Source organism: Muscardinus avellanarius, assembly GCF_963383645.1.
Source record: "Muscardinus avellanarius genome assembly, chromosome: 6".
In the NCBI taxonomy this organism is placed as follows: Eukaryota; Metazoa; Chordata; class Mammalia; order Rodentia; family Gliridae; genus Muscardinus; species Muscardinus avellanarius.
In genome coordinates, this window is record NC_137791.1 from 39096481 (window position 1) to 39120384 (window position 23904).

At 39.3% G+C, this 23904-nt stretch overlaps 1 protein-coding gene across 2 annotated transcripts in view; it reads right to left on the minus strand.

Moving 5' to 3' along the window:
- ANK2 (ankyrin 2) overlaps window positions 1-23904 on the minus strand; it is a gene marked incomplete at both ends in the record, with an annotated part of 247348 nt that overhangs the window by 80313 nt on the left and 143131 nt on the right. For both annotated transcript variants that reach the window (XM_080697143.1, XM_080697142.1), the window contains 6 exons: window positions 5392-5445; window positions 7737-7809; window positions 15093-15191; window positions 16086-16184; window positions 20452-20550; window positions 21268-21366. In XM_080697143.1, coding sequence (XP_080553269.1) covers window positions 5392-5445; window positions 7737-7809; window positions 15093-15191; window positions 16086-16184; window positions 20452-20550; window positions 21268-21366 — 523 coding nt within the window. The remainder of the gene's footprint in view (window positions 1-5391; window positions 5446-7736; window positions 7810-15092; window positions 15192-16085; window positions 16185-20451; window positions 20551-21267; window positions 21367-23904) is intronic.

Consider the following 23904-nt stretch of genomic DNA (forward strand, 5'->3'; position numbering starts at 1 on the left):
GAGGTAGAAGGGCTTCCAGAAACCCCAGTACCACCAATAAATAAATGAATAAATAAATATAAATAAATAAATAAAGCTTCAGGTACATGGAAGATTGAGACAGGAGGATCACGGGTCAGCAACTTAGTGAGGCCCCTGCAACTTAATGAGACCTTGTTTTGAGATAAAAAATAAAACCATGCTTGGGAGTGTAGCTTAGAGGTAGAATGTTCCTGGGTCCCATCCCCAGTATCACACACACATCAAAAGAGGCTTCAGTGTTTTAGAAACACCTATGTGCCCTCGGTGGGTATCAGATGTCTAGATTATGTCCCAGAGAGAAATGGCCCAAAGAAGGCAAGTCTCTCAGTCTGGTGTCAGTGTCCAGATCCTAACTCAGTGTCGTCAAGAGCTGGAGAGGCACATGTGTGCGCACCGACCTTTGTGGTGCTGTATAAAAACTTCTCCCTGGGACACTTGTGTGTGAGACATGCTATTCAGTATTAGCCATCGGCAGTGAGAGATAAGAATTAATTGGAATGCCTGCAAAAGTTAGGAAAATGTAAAAAATCAGTTGAAGAAAAATTACTCAAGCTGGTTTACAACTAAGAAATTTTTCACATAGCTTACACCTTTAAAAGTTCTTAGTATGTCAAAAACAAAAATCAGAACAATCGTATTATTGCCTCCCTTGGAAGGTGGAGAGCTTTCTGCCTTCTCAGATACCCTCTCTGGTGTACCCTTCATCTCCACCCTCCCTCCCTCCCTCCTCCTCCTCCTCCTCCTCTTTATTTATTTATTTATTTATTTTTTTTTTGGTGATGAAATCCAGGGACATTCTACCTCTGAGCTACATGCCTGGTCCTATTTTTAGTCTTTTTATTTTTGAAACAGGGTCTCACTAAGTTGAGAAGGTCCTCACCAAATGGCTCCCAGATGCTAGGATGACAAGCGTGCACCACCACGCCCGGCTCTCCACCGTTCCCTTTGTGTCATACTCTTGCGGTTCTTTCCCTTCCCACAGATAATAACACTCCCTTTTCTGCCATCTTTGAAATACAGTCATTTCTTTCCAACCAAGAGACCTTCATTTTATGCTCTAATTGCACTTCTTTTCATACTAAAAAAATGTTAAAGGGATGCTTGCTGATTTAATAATCAACCAGTGACCTAGAGGTGATTTCTTCTTTGGGAAATTATTCTTCTTGATTTCTGTGACATACATATCCCTGCTGTCCCCCCTACCCTTGAGTCTTTCTTCCTGGCCTTTGTTTCCCTTAAATGTTAATATTCCCCATGGAATCCTTCTTATGCTCATACTCCTGTATATTATCTCGATGCAAATCCATATCCGTTGAAGACCTGTTCACAAAATCCACGCCCATCAGCACATCATTCGGTTGGCTCCTAGACTCCTGTACCTGTGCCTCAGATTTAGCATGTCCCAAGCAGAAGTCATTTTCTTTACATATTCCTCCCTCTGCCAACATACTTCTCTTTAAATTTCTTATCTGAGTAAATGGTACAACTATTCCCTGTCCAAGTCAGCCAGGGCCAGGGGACTGAAGGTCTGTTTTAAAATTATCTTTTAGATAAAAACCTTTAGCGTTTATTTATTTTCACTGAGTTCTATTAAATTTGGAAAGAAGCTGGGCGTAGTGGCACACGCTTGTAATCCCAGCATTTGGGAGGCTGAGACAGGAGGATCGTGGTTCTCGCCCAGCCTTTGCTACTTAGTGAGGCCCTTTGTGACTCAGTGAGACCCTGTTTCAAAATAAAGAATAAAAAAATAGGGCTGGGAGTGTAGCTTGGAGATAGAATGCCCCTGGGTTCCACCCCCAGACTCACACACAAAAAAAAACTTGGAAAGAACTGTGCGTACATCAGAGAGCTTGTGATCAGATGATTATACGTAGCATAATTTTATGTAAAACAATCAAACCTATTTTCTTGCATCATATAATAAAATAAGATGAATTTTCTTATTGTTTCTTGGATGATGCCTTCCACTGTTACCTATTTATTCACTTATGAGAATGACTCCCAGGTTTATAAATTAATTTTTCTAAACAACTTTGTGAGAACTCTTTCTTACTAACTGTAAAGTCCAAAGCTTTTAAAGTAAAATTGATGCTCTTTTTTTTTTTTTTCCATAGGAGGGATGGAACCCAGGGGGCATTCTACCTCCAAGCTACACCTCCAGCCCTACTCTGGAATTCTCAGGGACTGGATCATGTCTTTCCAGGAAAGGGTGCGTGAACCTTCCACTCTCAAATACTTGAGAAAAAGGCGAGTCACATTTCTATAGGCATTTAGGTTACATGAGGATACCCTGACCCTACCGTGTACCTTACCACTGTGGAACTAAGTCAGCAAACACAGGGATCGGCTCTTGAGCCTGTGAGATGCACAGTACAATTCCTTTAGGCTGAGTTCCCATTTTTGTCTTCTCCTTGGTTTTCCTGCCATGTCTCTCCATTGGGACGTTATTTCTACTGTGATTGAGCTATGTTTTGTGTGTGTTGGGGGTGTTTGGGGTGGAACCCAGGGCCATTTGACCTCTGAGCTACACCCCTGCCCTATTTTTTATTCTTTATTTTTAAACCGGGTCTCACTAAGTTGCAGAGGGCCTCACTAAGTAGCTGAGGCTGTCCGCGAACCTCGATCCTCCTGTCTCAGCCTCCCGAATGCAGGGATTATAAGCATGCGCCACCACAACTGGCTTATGATTGAACTATTACAACAGTTTTCATGCTAGACTTAGATTCTACTCCACCACTCAATAGTTGGGTGCCCTTTAACAAACTACTTTATGTCTCTACTAAGCCTTATTCTACTGACCTTCAGATTAGCCTTCCTTGCCTGAAAAAAAGGGGGGGGGGCATTTCTAGCCTGCCTCACAGAGATGCTATGAGGATTGAGAGACAAGGCACCTAGCATCTTAGATGCTCAGTGAATGCTTTTGTGTTTTTATGCCTTCCTTTCCTTACATATCTGCCCCCTTCCAGTGTCTTGCCAATACACATCTTCTGTGCACCGCTGCTGGATTAATCTTTATAAAACGGATTTAGTTGTTTCAATAATTAATATTTATAGAACAGATTCAGCTATTTCAATAATTAATTGAAATCTTTATTTTTTGGTACTAGGAATTAAACCAATGGACATTCTAACTCTGAGCTACACTCCCAGCTATTTCTATTTTTTTTTTATTTTAAAACAGGGTCTTACTAAGTTGCTGAGAGCCTTACTAAGTTGCTGAGGCTGGCTTTGAACCTGAAATCTTCCTGTCTCAGCCCCACCATGTTTGGCATTAATTTATCTTTAAGCTATCCTACTTCCCCTAAGCTTTTCAGCTAAGAATTCAAACACTCCACACTGAGCCCTGTATGTTGTTATGCATCAGCCAACCTGATTGCTGGAGTATTCTACCACTCTATATCTGATACATCTGTCTTGCCCTTTCCCATTGAGACCTTTGCACGTCCACTCCCTAACACCTGGGCCACCTTCTCACTATTTAACTTCTCAACAAGTCCATAAGACTCCATCTCCATCTCCCATCTCACCCAGAAAATGCAAAAAAACAAACAAACAAAAAAAAAAACCCAACAACTGATGACATGATGCCTTGTGACCATTCTTTTGAGATACTATTTTTCCACAGATGCCGCTGAAAGTCATGCCCTATATTCGTCTTTGCTTCCCCCCATAATATCACTTACAGAGCTTTCCACCAAGCAATACTGCATACACTCACTAGTCACTGAATGATGCTGACTGCTTCAATACATAGCAAGTTAGCCTGAGACATCTACAGTCTGCTTGAATACACTTTGAGTGTTGACACACTCTTACTACTATTAAAATAGTAGATGCTGTGGAGAAAAGGGGTTGGCTGATACCTCACAAGCACCTGTGGCTGCTCCATGTCCACACGAATGATGGCTGGTTCCATGAAAACAGTTTAATTGCACAGAACATCAAAGCATTGGCGATGTCAACACAAACTCTCTTTATACTAATTTTTGCATGAAAAAGTTACTTTGTACTACTCTAATATATCTGTTATATAAAAGTTATTTAACTTGAATCAACTGCTAGAAATAAAATGTTATTAAGTTTTGGGCTTTTATAACAATGGAAATTTTTTATTGCCACAAGATATTCTTGATTGTTAGCCAATATTCCTTTCAAATCAATAATTTTTATCACTAATAGCTTTTAGTATCTGGCAGTCTTAAACATTATAGAATGTTATGGTTAGACCTCATTTATGCAACAGGCGAGGCTATTTCATATAAATGTAATTTAAAAATCCAATAATAAGTGCTTTAAGTACATCAGCTAATGGAATTCTTTAACAATTATTTTGTAAACAAAGAGCTATTTTTAAATTGAACATTTGGTAATTTATCTGATTTGCAAATTTAGATGTTCATGTAGTGAATTTGCCTTAAAATGGTACCACATGTACTTTGGAATTTTCTTGCTAGGTAGAATGTTCTGTATCATTCATTTTTTTCCCCTAAATGTCAAATTCACCCTAAATAATTTCCAAAGTTAATTTACATCTATTCTTAACTTTTTTAAAAAATCACATTATAACTACTAATTTTACATAATAAAATTAATGTGTATGTATTTTTAAGTGAACAGGTCCCACTGTGTTTTCTAGAATAGCTTTGAACTCCTGGGCTCTAGTGATCCGTCTCAGACTCTTGAGTAGTTGAGACTACAGGTTCATTTTACCATGTCCAGCTACTAGTTATATGTAAATAGATTACATATTAATAGATTATATAATAATATATAGATTACATATATATGTAAAATCTTTTACTTTTTAAACAAATATACACTATTCCTTCATTCACAAAAGACGAGAACTGCATTCATAATAAGCAGTCTTAGATCATAACAGTTATAAACATAATCATGCTAGTTCAATGCCAACTTGGCAAAAAATGACTTTCTCTTTAAATTTATCTCCTATAAAAAGATATTAAACATATCAAAGAGGGAATAGTGTGGGAATTGGGGAAGGGCTAAATGCATGCATGTATGCCTCTATGATCCTGTACCCAATTAACATATATGAGTACAGTGCACCAAAAAAAGATATTAGTTTGGGAAAATATGTATATAGTGTTCATCAGATAAGGTATTAAATGTTAATGGTCTCAGTAATTACAAAATCATTAACAGCACAAGCAGTTTACAGTTTTAAGCTTTCAGATTAATAAAATCCACACTCAAATGCACACATATACAATTCCACCCATATTTCACATGTTATTTCAAAGGAAACATTAGTATTAAGGATGTAGATTTAAATATTAATCAAGTTGCTTCCATCCAGTTAAGAAAATCAAAAGCAAAAAGATTCACTCCAAGTTCCTCTAATGGTACCTGAATCGCTAAGTGTTTCCCCATCAATAAAATGTTCACCAAACTGCTTAAGAGCTGTCAACATACAAATGAAGATGAGGATGATGACCCCACAAAGTAAAACATGTTACTCATACACAGACACTAAAAGTTAGTTGGCAAGCAGTAGGACAGAATACAAAATAATGATAATAGGGACTTCTGGCATTGGCAGTACTATTTAATTTACTTAAAATAATACATTGACCCAACACTGGTTCATTCCTGCCATAAATTAATATATAAGCTGAGACAGCTTAATGCCTGTTACCAACAGGTGATATAATAAGTTGGTTCCAAATAAGAACAACTCAATGAAGAGTTTTATCTTATGATTTATATTGATAAACCTAAACAAATATGTTTGGTATTTCTCCATAAAACTACTACCATCCTTCATGGCAATATTTTTCAAACATACACATTTCATATTATTGGCAATTTTTCAATCACATACCTTTGACCAATAGTTATACCACTTAAACTTGGTTGCATATATTATATAGTGCTTTCACAATTTTTTTAGTAGCAGATTTTTTTATTCAAGTGGAACACTACATGGGCATTCAAAATACAAAACAGAGAAAAATCTCTGTCAACTCCTCTGGTTAAAGTAGAGGCAGAAGTCTAGCCCTAGCATGATGGGTACCAGTTCCCAGTCTCTAGTGCCTTAAAAGTCTTCTCCAGACTTTGAAATCAACTGGTGTAGATACATTTTTATCAAATTTAAAAGGAGAAGCCAGGTGCAATGGTGCATGCCTGGAATACCAGTATTTGGGAGGTTGAGACAAGAAGATTGCAGGTTCAAGGCCAGTCTCAGCAAAATAAAAAGTAAAAGGTCTAGGGAGATATCTTGGAGGTAGAATGCTCCTGGGATTAATCATTAGTACCAGAAAGAAAAAAAGAGATATAGAATGTGTTATAGTCAGATATAAAATGTCCCCTAAAGAGCTCACTTATTAATATTCAAGGTTGATACAGGAGTCATGAGGGTTGTAATCCCATCAGTGGATAAAGCCATTAGAAAAGGTTTACCTGGTGGTACCACGTAGGCCCAGGGTGGGGCTGGGAGAGGATGTCTCTGAGGGTGTGGCATGGGGACTGTGTATGTGTTTCCTCCTCCCCCTGATCTCTCGCTTGCTTCTGGCCTCCATGACGTGAGGAGCGCAGCCCATGTCCTCTCCCTCTCCTTCTCCCACCACCGCGCTCTGAGACCCATGGCTCCTGGCCTCATATGGACTGAACCCCAAAGAATAAGAAAATAAACCTTCTTTTCTCTGTTATGTGGTGCATCTTTTAGCTTAAAGCTACAAAGATGCTGACCAGTGCATATTTTCTGGCTTAAAAATTGTTTACTTATGTTGAATTTGTGCTAGATATTGCTTGGGCTATATTTACACCTTCTCTCAGGCTCTTTTCCTCTGGATTTCATACATACTCTGTACATTGAACCAGTCACAATCAGATCCTCCTCCTCCTCCTCCTCCTCCTCCTCCTCCTCCTCCTCCTCCTCCTCCTCCTCCTTTTCTTCTTGCAGTACTGGGATTGAACCCAGGGGCATTCTACCTCCAAGCCACATTCTGAGCCCTACTTTTTATTCTTTACTTTGATACAAGGTCTCATTAAGTTGCAGGGGGCCTCACTCAGTAGCTGAGGCTGGCTGCAAACTGCAATCCTCCTGTCTCAGCCTCCCAAGTTCTAGGGTTATACACGTGAGCCACCACATCTGGCTTTTTTCTTCTTCCTTTTTTCCTTTCCTTTTTTTTTTTTTTTTTGTTCTAAGGATTAAGACTATCTTATCTCAGATAATACCCCACGACCTTTTCCTTTTTTTTTTTTTTTTTAATTTGAAACAGAGTTTCACTAAGTTGCTGAAGGTCTTGTTAAATAGCTAAGGCTGGCCTCAAATGTATAATCCTCCTGTTTCAGACTCCTACATACTAGGATTACAGGTGTACAGCACCATGATGAAGAATACTTTAAGTCTTTAAGGCGTTTGAGTAAAAATATTGAAATAATTAAAACATATATTAATAACAAATATATTATGGAGTAGCTCTTTTAATACCTGGTCAGTTTCCATTTCTTTCTCCTTTTCTAGTCCTGTTATTTAATAATAGACATTAAGCATAATTACAGGAGAAAGGCTGATCAGAGTTTACTCTCCTCACAATGGCAAAAGTAAACATACTGAAACAAAGGCAAAAAATAAATTTTAAATATTAACATGAGGTTATCCCCAGCACCAGCTTGGTCCCTGAAAAAAAGATGGTTTGCCCTCCTGTGACAACATGACAGGTGCCACAGAGGACGGAGTGCAGTCTTACCCTCTTCATCAGAAACATCGAGAACCTCAGTCATTGTCTCAGGAACATTGAGCTTGTGTTTTTCTGTGATAGTCTGGAAAAATAAAAATCATTGATGCTTGAGTTAAAAACAAAATCAAACAAAAGAAGGGGAAAATCTCAGAGATGGCTATACAAATACAGCAGCAAGCCATCAGCCTCAATACCCCAACTCATCTATAGGTGTATTTTGGAAACTTATCTCTTTCATAAAAACTCATTTTTTTTTTCTAAAGATAAATGACCATTGACTCCAGTGAAATTGTACAAGAGAAGGTTCATTATTTTGGATTCTCATCTCTAAGTTCTTTAGTAATGACATTAGTAATTAGTCATATTTGAGAAAGCAGTTTAATGTTTTCAAATGAACTCAATGATGTTTCCAGGAGAAACAAAAGAGCAATGAACATATGCAATTTATTAAACGCAAAGTCAATGGAAAAGGAGCTGTAAACGATGTGAGCCACATAATTCTATGAGCAGAGAATGTAACACTTCTCTTCTGGGATTCAAGAATCACCAGTAGAGAATCAACCACCCTTTTGTTTTTCTTTTACCTGGGCTACAATTCAGGCCTACTGCTGATTTGCCTTCTATGGGAACAGCCCTGGGCGGTCACACCGCTGCCTTCCATCCTGGCTGCCTGGGCCCAAGCTCTAGCTTTACCTGCTATTATGAGACACTAGTCTCATAGTGCCTTGACTTCCTTATCTATAAAACAAGGATAAAAATAATGCATCTGTTGGGAAGATTCAATGAATAATGTGTACAAGAATTCTATGAATAGTAATTGGTATAAGTTGGTACTTGATAAATATTAGCTGATACAATTTATTATTTTAATTCAAAATTAAACTCATCTGAGAAATACAGAGGCTCTGAGCTTCCTGATCACTCCTGTACTCATGAAACGTTTTGAGTGCTGGCTGTCTGAGGCAATCAGGAAAGCCATCACCAGGCCCAGAAGCCAGGCCCAGAAGACAAACGCCATGTGATCTCACTTGTATGTGGAAAATAAAGCAGTTCAACTCATAGGGCAGAGGAGAGAATGGTGGTGCCAGAGAGGAAATCCTATGTCATCCAGACAGAGGCAACTTGAAGCCCGGGAATAAACTCAGCATGCCTGCATATGTCTTGTGATGTTTAAATAATTCTGTAGTGTCTTATACACAAAAAGCAAACTAAATGCTGCAGGAAAAATAAAAACATGCATCCAAATATCTGAAGAATAAAAAGAGGTAGATATTTTTTGAGTGAACAAACTTAAAAAGACTATTATAATATACTATTTGATTACTATTTTAATATTATAAATTTAGCGCAAGCAAATTTTAACCTATGTTCTATATTGGTGGTTTTCAACTCTACCTGCCTATTAGAACTATTAGATATTTTCAAAGCACTGTTGCTTGGAACCCATCATAGGCCAATCAGAATCCCTGGGAACAGCACCCTCAATAGGTATTTTTTTTTAAAGTTCCTCAGTTGGGTTTATTTTGCAGCTCAATTTGAAATTCACTTTCTATATTAGGAAAAGTATATGGTATATGAAAATGATTTTCATTTAAAGTACAGATAAGGAGAGCCTCTTAGAGTTTGGATTTTAAATGTCCTGAAGCTCCTGTGTTGAAAGCATGTCCCCAGGTAGTGAGATTGAGAGGGTCATGGTGGAGGAGGCGGGTCACGGGGGTGTGGTCTTGGGGACTAGATGCGTCCCCAGGGATCTCTTTCTCTCCCCTGTCCCCTACCCCTCTGCCCTCTCCTATGTCTCTGTCTTTCCATGAGAGTGGAGTCCCCCTGCCACACATCCTGCTACCACACTGCTGTAGCTTCTGCCTTGGAGCTGACCTGGTGAACTGAAAACTCCAAACAGTGAGCCAGGCTAAACCTTTCCTCCGCTACATGGTTCTTGGAAGGCATTTTAGTCACAATGACAGGAAAGCTGAGTAAAACATAGCCCTGCTACGACAGTTTGCTAGGTTTTTAGAAACTTTCTGAATAAATATCTAAAGGTTTAAAAATAATTCTAAAATGTGAGCATATGTCTATTTACTAAACCACACCAGAAAGTCTATTTCTTTTCCAGAAATGTTCTTGAGTGCTTGCCCTTCACAGGAAGAGGATGATTCCTCATTTGAAAATGATCAATGGGGATACTTAAATGATTGCCTGGCAGTCTCGGCTTCTATTTTCAGGTGCTGATCAAGAGACTCTATTTTCTTTATACTTGCAAAAATGGAAATAACTAATCACGTTAGCTTGGTCACTGACGTTATCAAAGTTATCACAGACAAGTGTATGCTGCGAGTTAAAAAGCAGCATGCAGGAATCGTCCTGGCCATGGGTGTTTTTCTGTTAATAGACATTCAAAATCCTCTCGATGTGCAAGGCAGTGAGCATGCTATGAGCATGCGTGTGCTGTGGTGCTCCAGCTTGAGAGGCTGCCAGGGAACATTTATTGAGTGAGAGTAATAAGTAAGTCTCCCTACTCAAGAGTAATATAATAAGAAATGAATATATATCTACTTTATAAACAAAGTATCCTTTAAAAACTTGATCACTGAAGCATATATTTAGTTTTATGAAGTCTAATCTGAACAGTACAGGGCAAACAGGTAATAGTCAAATGATCATGTGCCTCTCCTCCTGCTACAGAACCTAAGATGCTTCGGTCAATATTAGAAATGGCTTTCAAGTTAAAGTGAGTGGTATGCTATGCACAAGTTTGATGAGATGTAATTAAATGAGTTTTTGTTATTGATCATGATACGGGGGAAATGTAGAAAAATAAACCATGAGGCCTTAACATGATGTGCTATAAATGGCAGACCATATATGGTTTGTTCTATAAGAAAGAGTGTGTTTAGCTGACCTTCACTTACCCAGTCCCCCCTAGAAAGCCACTTCCTTCATAGCACATATTTGCCAAGCCACCACAGTGCAAGGGTGCACTTGGCGAACATCCCTTCCTCTGATGTCTGAACGCTGGCTCTTATCACTGCGTATACAGCTGAGCTTGTTTTGTTTCCAAACCTATTTGCATTAATCATGTATATATAACTTTTTTATATACATGGTAATATAACTTTTGTAAGTAAGTTGAATGTTGTGTGATACTCCTCTATACAAACTAAGGTAAGGTATCATTTATAGCTGATATTTTTGTTTTATAAATTTATCAAATAACTTTTGTTCTACTTACCAAAGATTCAATGCAACATAATATGTGATGACTTTGAAACTATCCAAATAAAAATAATTGATGACAGTCAATCAATAAGTGGAGGGATGAGTCACATCCCATAGTTTTCTAAGCTGCCTCTGTAGATAGGCCTCATCTGCTTCTGTTGCCAGAAATGTGTCCCTGTCGCTCTGAGGCCCACTCTGGCTGGTCAGAGTGACTGCACACTCGGGAGGGTACTAAACTGTCTCATCCTCCCTGCTGTGCTTTCCAAAGTCAAGTTAGAAAAGCAGAGGTTAAGAAAATAAACCACATCTACAAAATGTCTCAGAAGTTTCTGTGGCAGCAAAGTTTCCTTTACAAACTACTGCCTTACTCTGCTCTCGGAACAAAGGCTCCATTCATACTCCAGGGTAAAAAACACTGGAAGGAAGAAAAGCAAAGGATCTTTTTTTTTTTAATCAAAGAACTCACATGTCTGCCCAAAGGGCACATCATAGGAATCTAACTGATATGAAATGAGTAGGTCAGTTGTGTAGCCATAATTCAACTATTACATTTAAATGGTAATAACATCAAATTTAATTTTCTTAAAGTTACCTAATTATTAAGTTGTCTCATGCTATTTGTTATCATCAGTTAATAGTTCTAAATTAATGTTGGTGAATCTGTACACTTTAGAAAATAATACAAAAATCAAGAAAAGGCATTGTTTTAATGGTTTTCTTTAGCTGGAAATTAGGTAAAAATACTTTTATTCACAAAACCCTGTTAAGCTACATTTCAGAAAAACCACGATCAGTTATGTCAAAATGGTTAAAAACGTGGACTTTGGAGCCCAATAACCTAACTTTGAATCGTAGATCTGCCCTTCATACCTGGCATTCTATTTTGTGTGTGGGGAGAGTTACTGTGGATTGAACCCAGGGGTGTTCGATGACTGACCTGCACTCCCTGTCCTTTCTTCAAATATTGATTTTTCTTTTGAAACAGGGTCTCATTAAGTTACTAAGTGCTGATCTGGAACCTTGCAATCTTCCTGGTTTAGCCTCTTAAAAATTGAGATTATAGGTGGGCACCACTGTGCCCAGCTGATGCCTGGCATATTCTTAATCCTAAATATTAACTATAATGATAATATTATTTAAAAGCATTAACTATTATTATAATATTATTAAAACACACAATGAGAAAAATTATATGGAGGAATGATAGAAAAGCTCTTTCCCAGAAAAGTAAGTATAATGCAAGAAGACTACCATAATAAAAAATAACAAGTTTATATTTTTTAATCCTTACCTCCGAATTCTATTTTACAAACTCGCTAAACTCACAATTCTATGAGAACCCATTTTAGAGAAATAAAGGGTAAAGACAGAGCAATTTAATCACTAAAACTATATGTTTAGATAAAGTGGGTACTTGTTTAATTAATGGAGACAATGACTTTATATTAACCTACTTGAAAGCAGAAATTCTGTTACAGGTTATATTTGTTTATTGGAGTGTGTGTGTGTGTGTGTGTGTGTGTGTGTGTGTGTGTGTACGTTCAAGTGTAATAGAAATTGAACCCAGAGGTTCAACCTCTAAGCTATATCCTCAGCCCTATTTTTTAATTTTGAAAGAGAGTCTTGCTAAGTTGCTGGGAATGGCCTTGAGCCTGTCATCCTTCTGTTGCAGCCTCCCATGTACTGGGATTCCAGGCATGTGCCAGGGCACCTGGCTTAGTTTATTGACTTTTCACTGAGAAATATGAATTCTAAGGACAGTAAAAATCTTTTCTGACCAATGTTCAGGTAGAGGGTATATAGAATAATAGTTACCAAGAAAGAAAAAGAACAGAAAATATCACAGAGGTCACTAAGGGAAGGTGGCCCTCTCCACCTAGAGCTAAGTATGGTGGAGAAATGATATGCATATTTATTATATAGATCTGATTTTTAACAAGGTATCTGAAGATTTGTCCCGAGACTATATTTAAAATATTTAGTGTCAAATGAGAGAAAGCTAATTGCTCTTCTTACATACATTTTATGTTTAAATTATTTACTCTAATAGTTATGTACTTGAGGTCTCTTTGAAACTGGACAAGTAAGTTCACAGTGTTGTCAGTGTAAAAATGACGTCTTTTCTTGAGGAGCAAAGTCTCACGGTTCCCTCTCCTACATGTGGGTGCTTGGGGGGCAAGCAGGTCCTAACACCGATGGCTCTTCAGCACTTTGCCCACAACCTGGCACATACCTCATATCCAATAAACACGAAAGAATGAATGAGTTAATGAAAATAATAGAAGAAAAGCAGGTCTGAGACTGCAGAAGAGATGCACACTTGCCACCTAGTGGCAATGATAAAAACGTACATACTTGATTCCCAGAGCATGGAAAAAGTTTTAAAGTTAACTAAAAAGTTTAAAAAGTTACTTTTAACAGATGTGTTTGTGCAATCTTGCTGCTGAGAGTTTCAATTATTGGTGATGCATATATTGTTCTAAGTATGCCAAGTGATGTTCAAATTATGTTATGTGCATGTATGAATGAATATGCAACAACATCATACATATCCTAATCACCAACACATTTTTAAAGTAGTATATGTGTACAGGTCCTTAATATGAAAATTTTCCTAGTAAAATAAGTTATACATCAAGGAAAAACAGTTAAGATTCAGTCATACAAAAAGGATTTTGAATGTTTTCATCACAAAAGCATCATAAATGTTTGAAGAGATATGTTTACCCTGATTTGAACATTATACAATACATACATGTACCAAAATATCATATGAGATTACATAAATATTAATAATTTTTATGTGTAAACTTAAAATTTTTAACTAGAATAAAAACATTAAAGAAAACAGCCATATATATTGAACCCCAAAATAGGGGTAGGATGAAACTGTTTCTCTCCTATAAAATGTATTAGGGCTATACTTTAAGTCTTTAAAAATATTGTGGTTTACTGGACAGAATACAGCACTGCTGTTCTCTCTCATCTAAATTCAGTCTGTATCGTGAAGTTCATTAATAAATCACACCCTACTCTATTTGAAGCTGCATGCTAAACCAACTGTATTTCATCTACTCCAATGGATGTCAACAGGGACTTTCTGTCAGGCTGGAGAACAAAATTTCTTTCTTTTCCTGCCATCTATCAAAAGAACCAGTACTCCAAAGGTCTGGATGCCTTGTTCCTAGTTTGGGCATTTACTAGAACTTTCTTCAGAATTCTTTATTTGTTGATTTACGGCCTTAGTGTCTCTGTTTTGCCGTTCTAATTTCCTACCTTACAAAGGCAAATTAAAGAGCTGTTGTTCTTAGAGTATATGCTAAAAAAAAAGATAATAAGCGCCTAAGTGCAAATATAATGTGCCCCACTTTTTCTAGAAACTCCCCTTAGGAGGCCTCCTAGAACCCTGGCTCCACTGAATGGTACAAAAGAATTAGGTCTCTTTTCTAGTTTCTCTGGCAAAGGCCAGTGATCATCACTGTTGTCTATTAAAGAATCAGAAGTCATGTTGAAACAGTGAACATTTTTTAAAAAAGTATATATACCCTTTCATGATCCCAGTACAGTGGCCAGAAAGGTCAGGGTCTTTCTAGCAGCTGGCCTGATCTCCTGCCTAAGATCAGGAAGTCTGCTGCGGGCGCCATGGCCCATCCCTGAAATCTCAGGACTTGTGATGCTGAGACAGAAGGATCATTGGTTCGAGGCCAGACTCAGCAACTTAATAAAAACCTGTTTCAAAAAAAAAAAAAAAAAAAAAGAGTTGGAGGGGGCTGGGGTGTCCCTTGGAGGTAGAAGGTCCTGGGCTCGTTCCCCAGTACCAGAAGGGAAGGAAGGAAGGAGAGCGACCTGCTGCTGAGTGTGCTCTCGTGCTGCCAGCAGTAGGTGTCAGAAAGGGCAGAAAGCCAGGAAAGTCACGGAACAAGGTAGTACGTATTACAAAACTGCATCCACACATCTCCTGTGGGATGATGCTGAGTAAAAGAAGCCACATACACACTCCCTCCCTAAATTCCTTGTGCGAAGCATTTCTCTCTGCACACTCCCTGTAGCTCCTGCAAGAAACTCTACAAAAGAAGTTCAACAGTAAAAGCTCCTAAGGCTGCGGCTGAACCAGCCATGGGGCAGGAGGGCGGTGGCCACGGTACTCACGGTGGTGGTGGTGGTGACCTCCTCGGTCACAACCTTCAGAGTGTCGACCACGGAGATGTAGCCCAGACGCTTAGCAATCGCCAAGGCAGTGTTGCCATTCTGAAGAAAGGGAAGGAGGGAAAGAGTGAGAGAGGAGAGGGAGGACTGAGACACGAGCCAATGAGATCACTCGTGGCTCTGCATGAGCCAGCATTTCCTTCCAAAACAAGGCACAGCTTAGGAAAATCACTAGTTTTTACCATTACATCTAAATCTGTCTTTGTAACTTCTTCAGACTATAGCCCGGGTCACCATGGTAACACAACAAGTTTGCCTCTGCCTGCTCTTTTTAATAAGAAGCACTTGATGTTTTAACCCTAAGGTGGTCAAATATCTTCTGCAAACACCATACTGGGGTTTAGGAAAAGCTCCTTGGAGGCGGATGGCTCCAAAAAACTATTAGGAAATACCAGGTACACTTACTCCTCATCAGAGGTCAGGCCATCTGCGGAAGGTAAGTGTTACCATGGGAACACAGTAACATATTTAGCTGCAGCTGTGTAGGAGCTCACTGTGCAACAAAATAACACAAGCCAGCAATTCAGGCTGCAAGGAGCTGGCCACTAGGGATCCCGGGTTTGTTTAATTGTACAGCTTAGTTTACATTTCAATGGCTCCACTTCCCAATAGCTTTGTCTAAGCCAGCCTTCTTAGGAAGGCAGGGAGGGACACATTGATTTGTGCTCACATCTGAGAGCCAGCTGTAAGCTGAGTCCATTCCAGCAGCCCTAGCGGGCCCACTCTCCAGCCCAGTCTGGCCAACTGGTTTCCCTCCCCCAATCGAGCCCTCGGGAAAGTTACACTGACTTCTGGAAGGGTTTTCCCAGAAATCTGGAGTTTTCCACAGTCTGGGGCGTATTTGGGGAGGCTGCATCAGAGCTTGACTCAGACAAGAGCACACCGGGGCCAGGGCACAGGGGCCAGAAGCGAGGCTAGGGCGAGGGGGCGCCTCACCGCGGTGGTGGCGTTGGGCCTGGCCCCGTGCTGCAGCAGGACGTTGACGATGTGCGTGTGGCCCTGCTGGGCGGCCTGGTGCAGAGGCGTGTAGCCGTTCTGTGGACCATGGTGGCATCGATTTGCAGAGGGAGAGAAAAACTTGATTAGACTTTCTTTCTAATGGCCCAGTCTTGACAACAAAACCACCCAGCGTGTTTGGTTTATCTGGAGCCCAATATTCCCAGCCACCCATATCTCAGCAGCAAACACTCCCTCGCACGAGTAAAGAGTAGCTGTGAAACACAAGATAATCAGACCCCAAATGCTAACTATTATTATATTGTAACCAATTAGTATTAAAAGTGGGTGTGCGGAGAGGAGATTTAGGATGGGAACCCGCATTCTCTCCAGGACATCTTTCCTAGGAAACAAGAAAAAGTAAACTTGTTTTTAACTGTAGAGGGCCAACAAGCCATTGCTTGGTCATCATGACTTTCCTAACGATTAAGGTTGGGGAAGCTTTAGAGAGTCTAAATCAATGAAAGGAGGTCTAAGTCTCAAATTCATTTCAGGGAACAGCTTTATCTATAGAAGACAAATGCAAACTTAGAGAAGATAGAGTTCACTGAGTGGGCTGACCTGTATTAGAAAATGTCTTTAGAAATTAGGTTTTCAAGCCAGGTGCAGTAGAACATACCTGTAATCCCAGTACTTGGGAGACTAAGACAGGAGGATCACGGGTTAGAGGCTAGCCTCAGCAATTTTAGCAAGCCCCTCAGCAATTTGGTAGGTTTCTGTTTCAAATAAATAAAAAAACAAAAGGGCTAGGGTTGCAGCTCAGAGGTAGAATGCCTCTGGTTTTAATCTTCAGTATCATAAAATAAATAAATGAAGATTAAAAAATAAACACGGCTGGAGGTATAACTCAGTGACAAAGTGCACCTAAATTCATTTCCCACTAACACACACATACACACGTGTGCACGTGCGTTTTAACATTCTGGTCTAAACTCTCAAAGGAATGCTCTGAAATCCATGGTTTGTGAGCGATTTCTGTAAGGGATGGTGTCCACCCAGCCTTGCTCAGAGTGGCAGTAGACAGCAAATGTGCTGCAGGTTGGTTACAGAGTCACACTGATTGTTGAAGTCGCACTGAGATCCTGGGAGACACACACACAGTAATAGCAATTGTTTCCTGAGCATTCATTTTGCGCCAGATATTGGATCTTAGAGGTTGTCTCTTACTCTTCATGCTCACTCGGAAAAAAGGTGCTTGGTGGATAGAAGGTATTTTGCAAATAACTGTTGACTTGAATGAGTGTTGAACCAACGAATGGACAAATGGATATGTTCCTCCTTATTTCGGAGCTGGGACTTGACATAACAGTTATGTAATTTATCCAAGTCATTCTAGGTTCCAATCATGCGTGAGAGGACCACAACAACTAATGGTCATCAGAAATGTTTTTTAAATCTACTGGCCCCATAACTGAAAGCGTTTAAACGGTTCAGAGCCAATTGTTCTGGGCTGTAAGTTCTACGTGGTCCGTTTATACCCTAAGCTTGCGGGGCCTTGTGATCATCACGTGTATTTGCTCATCCTGGTTGCATGGAGGAGGCGCACACAAACCTGATGCCACATGGTTTTTCTATCCATTCGCCCTGGCCTTTCTGGACAGCAGAATGTCGACAGTGTAAGGTTCTTGCTGTCTGTGTCCCTAAGTCAAGCCTTTCCTCACTCTGCCACGCTAAGAGTCTCGTGCCTGCTACACATCCCCACAATGAAACGGCCCCAGGAAACCTGGAAATATACATCTTTCAAAGCACGTACTCTACTCCCAAGTCATGTAATCTGGACATCTGAGGAGCATAAAGTGGTATTTCTTTTCTTAAAAATTCTTCCTTTGCATTCTGTTTACAGTGTTCTAACAAACAAATTCAGTTTACCTCTTCAGTGTCACCCAAGCTGTCATTTAACAAGTATTTACTAATCACATGCTATTTACTAAAAAGCATATAAATCAATAACATTATATAGATTAATATATTAACATGATATATATTAATGTAGATGTCTATAAATATATGAATAATGTCGAATATAAACTGATAATGCTGAAGCACCAGTCTTGCCCTGAGTGGATGAGATGTATAAAGCATCCACGGCTCACACACTGCGGCAATGCGGAAAGGCGCAAATTCTAAAGAGTTTATAAAAGACTGTTTTTTGAGATATGTATTTATGTAGACCCCCTGAAGAGTATGCTTTTAAATGCAACAGTAAAAGCTGCATAGTTAACCTAAACAAACAAAAAAAACTAAAATGATAAAATGAGATTTTTCTTCCGAATGTCCATTGAATATAGATTGAATTCCAGGGAGGCCACTGATACTGTCTGGACCATATAGTGTTTTGCTTCTAATATTATAACCATCTCAGCAACGATCAAACACTTAACAAAATATATAATAAACATTTGCAAGCCCAGCCAATAGCCTATTGCCTTGTTGCATTAATGTGTTTCAGGAGAATAACCGCATTCCAGCAAAAATGCCTTTCCTGAAGTTATTCAAGCTGGCTCAGCAGGATAGTGCTACATTATGCCTGAAAATTCATCTGAGAGCTTTTACTTTACTTCTTTTTTTCTTTTTTCTTTTTCTTTTTTTTTTATGTGTATTATATGGAAAAGGCATACATTCACACAGTGCTTGGTGCCCTCCCCCCTCCCTACTTCCTTTCCCCCCGACAATGAGTGCCCAGGCTGACCATGCTACATTCACACTTATGCACATATTTGAATGTAGCTCCTCCATTAATCAACCTCAGCCTTCTTCCTTTCCCACCCTTCCTTTCTAGCTTTGCTAAGGTTTCCCTCCATTATCTGGAGTCCCTCTGGTATTCCTAATATTCCCTAGTTTGGGCATATTAGAGAAAGCATATGTCCCTTCTCTTTCTGTGCTTGGCTGATCTCACTTAACATAATGTTCTCCAGGTCTTCCCATCTTCTCGAGAATGATGTGATTGAGAATATGGTGGATCCATTCCCAGTTTTCTAAGGAATCTCCACACTGATCTCCATAGTGGCTGAACTAGTTTGCACTCCCACCAAGAGTGTAAAAGAGTTCCTCTTTCCCCACAACAACACCAGCATTTGTTGTTGTTTGATTTATGCTTGCCACTCTGATTAGGGTTAGCTGGAATCTCAGCGTAGTTTTGATTTGAATCTCCCTGATGGCTTATGATGATGAACATCTTTTCATGTATCTATTGGCCAAAAACTGTGAAGCTATTAGAGGAGAGCATAGGCTCAATACTCCAACATATATAGGCATAGGTAGTAACTTTCTCAACAAGACCTCCAAAGCGCAGGAAATTAAAACAAGAATTAACATGTGGGATAGCATCAAACTAAAAAGTTTCTGCTCATCAAAGAAAACCTAAAGAGAAAACCAGGCAGGCGTGGTGGCACACGCTTATAATCCCAGCAATTCCGCAGACAGCCTCAGCTACTAAGTGAGGCACTCCGTAACTTAGTGAGACCCTGTTTCAAAATAAAGAATAAAAAATAGGGGAGGGGGTATAGCTCAGAGGTCAAATGCCCCTGGGTTCCATCCCACACTGGCAAAAATCAAAAAACAAAAAAACAAAAAACTTGCAGCTTTGAAAACTTGTGAGTTGATTCACAAGGCTGCAGTTAGGTATGTGGACCTGAAAGAACAACACGCGATATTTCCTTGGACCAAACAACCCGGAGCTGCAAGCTGTACTGTGCACACCAGCGGCAGTCAAAGCACAGATTTCGCTTCAGCCTGAACCGAGTTGGCTGAACTGAACTGCAGCGCTACGTTCTGACCTTGCTTTGCTCAACAGAACCCGTTGGGATGCCTGGGAAAAACTGTTAAGATCAGCCAGCTCTGCAGTATCCTTGAGAACCTCCAGCCCCGGTTTTAACACATTATTGCCCCACTGAGCATGACCACATGATGTTCCCAAGTGACAGAGTTTGTTAAAAATGAAAGGCTTGCAGTCTAGGAAGCCTGTCTATATTTGCTTCCTAGGGGGAGGGGGCCACGACCCTGAAATGAGGTAAAAGAAATTGCCAGAGCATCAAGATGTGCTCGCAGGCACCTGGTGTGTCCTGCAATGAATTGTTAAACCGATGTCGGCTACTTTACAATAGAAGCAATTCTGGTATCTGACCTACATGGCTGCCAAAGGTTATTAGAATGAAAAGTCTCCAACAATTACAAAACTGCATTACCTCTTTAAGATCATTTTAGAAGAATGAAAAGGGGGGGCTGCATTTGCAGCTACGGTAGCTAGGGAAGCACCCAGACGGCTACTTCGGCTTATAGACAACAAACACGAGCAAGAGTATTTTACCTTGGTCTTTGCGTTGACATTTGCTCCCTGCTTTAGAAGAAAGTTGACCATTTTCACGTTTCCATAGTGACAGGCCACAATTAAAGGAGTGTAACCGAGCTGTAAATGATAAATCAACCTTAAAGTAGACACATTACCACTACTCTAGTGATTAATACTTTAAGGGAGAAGGATTAGGTAGCATTTCAGCTTAATTACGTAAGTATCATTAAATTATTATATATGTATCCTGTAGACAAACATAGATATGGGCACATCCTAGGCCATATGACATTTACATGAACAAAGAAGACCAGACACATGTGTGACAATTTGAAAGGAAACTAAAAGAGAGGCACAGATATGATCTGCAAACATAGACTGACTGGTAGGAGCAGCAGCAGATTCAGGGAAGGTGCAGCTAAGGTGAGCTCAAGAGTGGGTAGACTTTAATATCACAGAGGGAATGCCACTCCAGGGATAGAGGTGGGCTAGGGCCAGAAGAGAGCAGGTCATCTGGACTTGCTAACACAACGAGAGAGAGAGAGAGAGAGAGAGAGAGAGAGAGAGAGAGCGAGTGTGTGTGTGTGTGTGTGTGTGTGTGTGTGTCCGGAGCCTGAAAATTGGAGTCTTCTTATGAAGGGTCCTGACATCAAGCCTATCCATTTGAATTTGATTCCAGCAAAAATCAGGAACCACTATGGATTTGTGAATAGCCAAAGGTTCAGACTCTAGAATGCACTCAGTGGGGCGACCTGGACATGGGCTGACCCACATAAGGACCACTAGGGATCATCCAAGCAGAACAGGCCGCAGCCGTGACGGGCTTTGCTTCACCTTCGTATGCGCATCCTGGTCAGCCCCGTGCTTGGTGAGAATGTCAGCAACATTTACTTTATCTTCTTGGGCTGCAAGATGTAAGGAGGTGAGTCCACTCTATAGAGAGAATTAAATAAAAAGAGTTTATTTGGAGGAGAAAATGCATTGTGCCATCTATAATATCATATCTAGAAAAAATACCACAAAGCTCATAGCCTCTCCCATGAAACTGCACCTTTCAATGCTTAAGACAAACTCCCTAAGTCACTACCACTTTTCGTCCAAGATTAATTCTCTAAGTTAATCAACATCTCCAGTAACATACATCTCCCTCCCTCCCTTTCTTCCTGTACTAGAGATTGAAGCCAGGGCATTCTACTCTGACCTACTACATCCCCAGCTCTTCTTATTATTTTAGTTAGAACCCAGATCTTACTAGGTTGCTGAAGGTCTCTGTTGTTGAAGTGTATGGCCTGGAACCTGTGATCCTTCTGTCTCAGCCTCCTAAGTATTGAGATTACAGATGTATTCCACTACACCTAGCTACACTCTATTTTTTACATTAGATATTTATGCTATGAGACTTGGAAATAACTCACCTTATAAGCTTTCATATTCATTTCATACCTACTTGTTCCTCCTGCTGAATCTATTTACTTAATTAATTCAGCAGCCAAACACTACTCCTAATTCATAACCATAGCAATAATATGTATCTTCATCGACAAACTATTATATCAATGTGTGTGTGTGTGTGTGTGTGTGTGTGTGTGTGTGTGTGTGTGTGTGTGGTACTGGGGTTCCTGGAAACCCTTCTACCTCCGGGCTATACTCCCAGACCTATTTTGTATTTTTATTTGGAAGCAGGGTCTCTTAAGCCAGCGAGGCTGGCTTCGAACCTGCACGATCCTCCTGTCTCTGCCTCCCAAGCATGGGAATTACAAGCGTGCGCCACCACGCCTGGCAGGTACCCTGACTTAAAAAATAAAAGTGGCACCTGCAGAGAGAAAAGCATCCTACAATTTGAGATGAGGGATTTTATTTGAGCATCTGGAGCTTTTAAAATTCTGGTTGGGCTCAGCTATGAATTTCATAAAACATCAGGATGAGACAGACATATCCTTTTGCATTAAAATTTTACCACTTCTAAAAAAAATTATATAATCCTAAAGTAAAAGAAATGCGACTATTAGAAAAGTAGGTTCTTTCTCATATTTGTTTTCTTGAGACATCTTAAAACAGCAATATAAAAGGTTGTTTTGTTGTTGTTGTTGTTGTTGTTGTTGTTGTGTGTGTGTGTGTGCTTGTGTGTGTATGGTATTGAGGATTGAATCGATGGTCATTCTGACTTCAAGCTATTTTTCCCAGGCCTATTTTTTTTTAATTTTTTAATTTTGGAAACAGGGTCTCACTAAATTGCTAAGAGCCTAATTTGCTGAGGCTGGCTTCGAACTTACAATCCTCCTCTCTCATCTTTCTAAGTATTGGGATTACCAGCATGTGCCACCACGCCTGGCTTAAGAATATTTTTCACAAGCATGGTGGGTCAGTTGAAAAATGTTATGGAGATGACCACTATATGAAGTGATAAGTGTGTCAAAGACATTTTTAATGGCAAATATATGTGCTGCTTTCTACTCTATTTGCAGAATGGATTTTCCTACAATGTAAGAGTATGAAAGTTACAACCAGTATAACTATCCTCTATAATTTGTTTTGATAAATTTGTATATCCAAATTAAATATGTAAACCTTTCTAATAAACTAAGGAAACAGAAGATTGCGAAGTTTTTTTTTTTTAAGTTCTTATTTCCTAAGATACACTAGTGGACTCTACAACTTTTTTTATTTGATTTGATTGTTAAATGGTGATTGGTTAAGGACCATGTCATTTTATATTATAGTTCTTACTGAGAAATAATCATTTATAAAGTATAGAATTATTGATTTTAAGTACTTTCAAAATAAAGTATATAATTTTAAAAAACAGTGGGAAATTTATTACTAGTTTTGCTTCTTATCTGAGATACTTTTATAGTTGCCATATAATAACAACCAAAAGATGCCGGGCATGGTGGCACACGCTTGTAATCCCTGCACTTGGGAGGTAGAGGCAGGAGGATTGCGCAGGTTCGAAGCCAGCTGCGCTGGCTTAAGAGACCCTGTTTCCAAATAAAATAATATAAAGTAGGTCTGGGAGTGCATCCCGGAGGTAGAAGGGTTTCCAGGAACCCCAGTACCACCAAAAAAAAAAAAAATTACAACCAAAAGGTAAAGTTACATTTGTATATAGTTATTCTATATATTGTATTATTGTTCAGATTATCTTAACAAATTTATGTTTCTGAACCTTTTACTCTAGTGACAAATACCATGTGAATTTTTTCTTTAAGATATCACCCAAATATAATATTGAAATCACTTTTATAAAGATAATATAAAGATTTTGTGATTTAAAATTGAATATTTTTCTCCATTGCTAAGTAACTAAAATTACTCACTTAATGTTTGTTGATTGACTGCTAAAATTCTCTCTCAAAGGAAGTAATGTATTTAGAAGAATGCCATCAAGGAGGACACAGTGAACTGCTTTCAGACATATCTCTATCATTGTAAATTAAAAATAACATGATCAGAAACACTGCGTGGTCTATT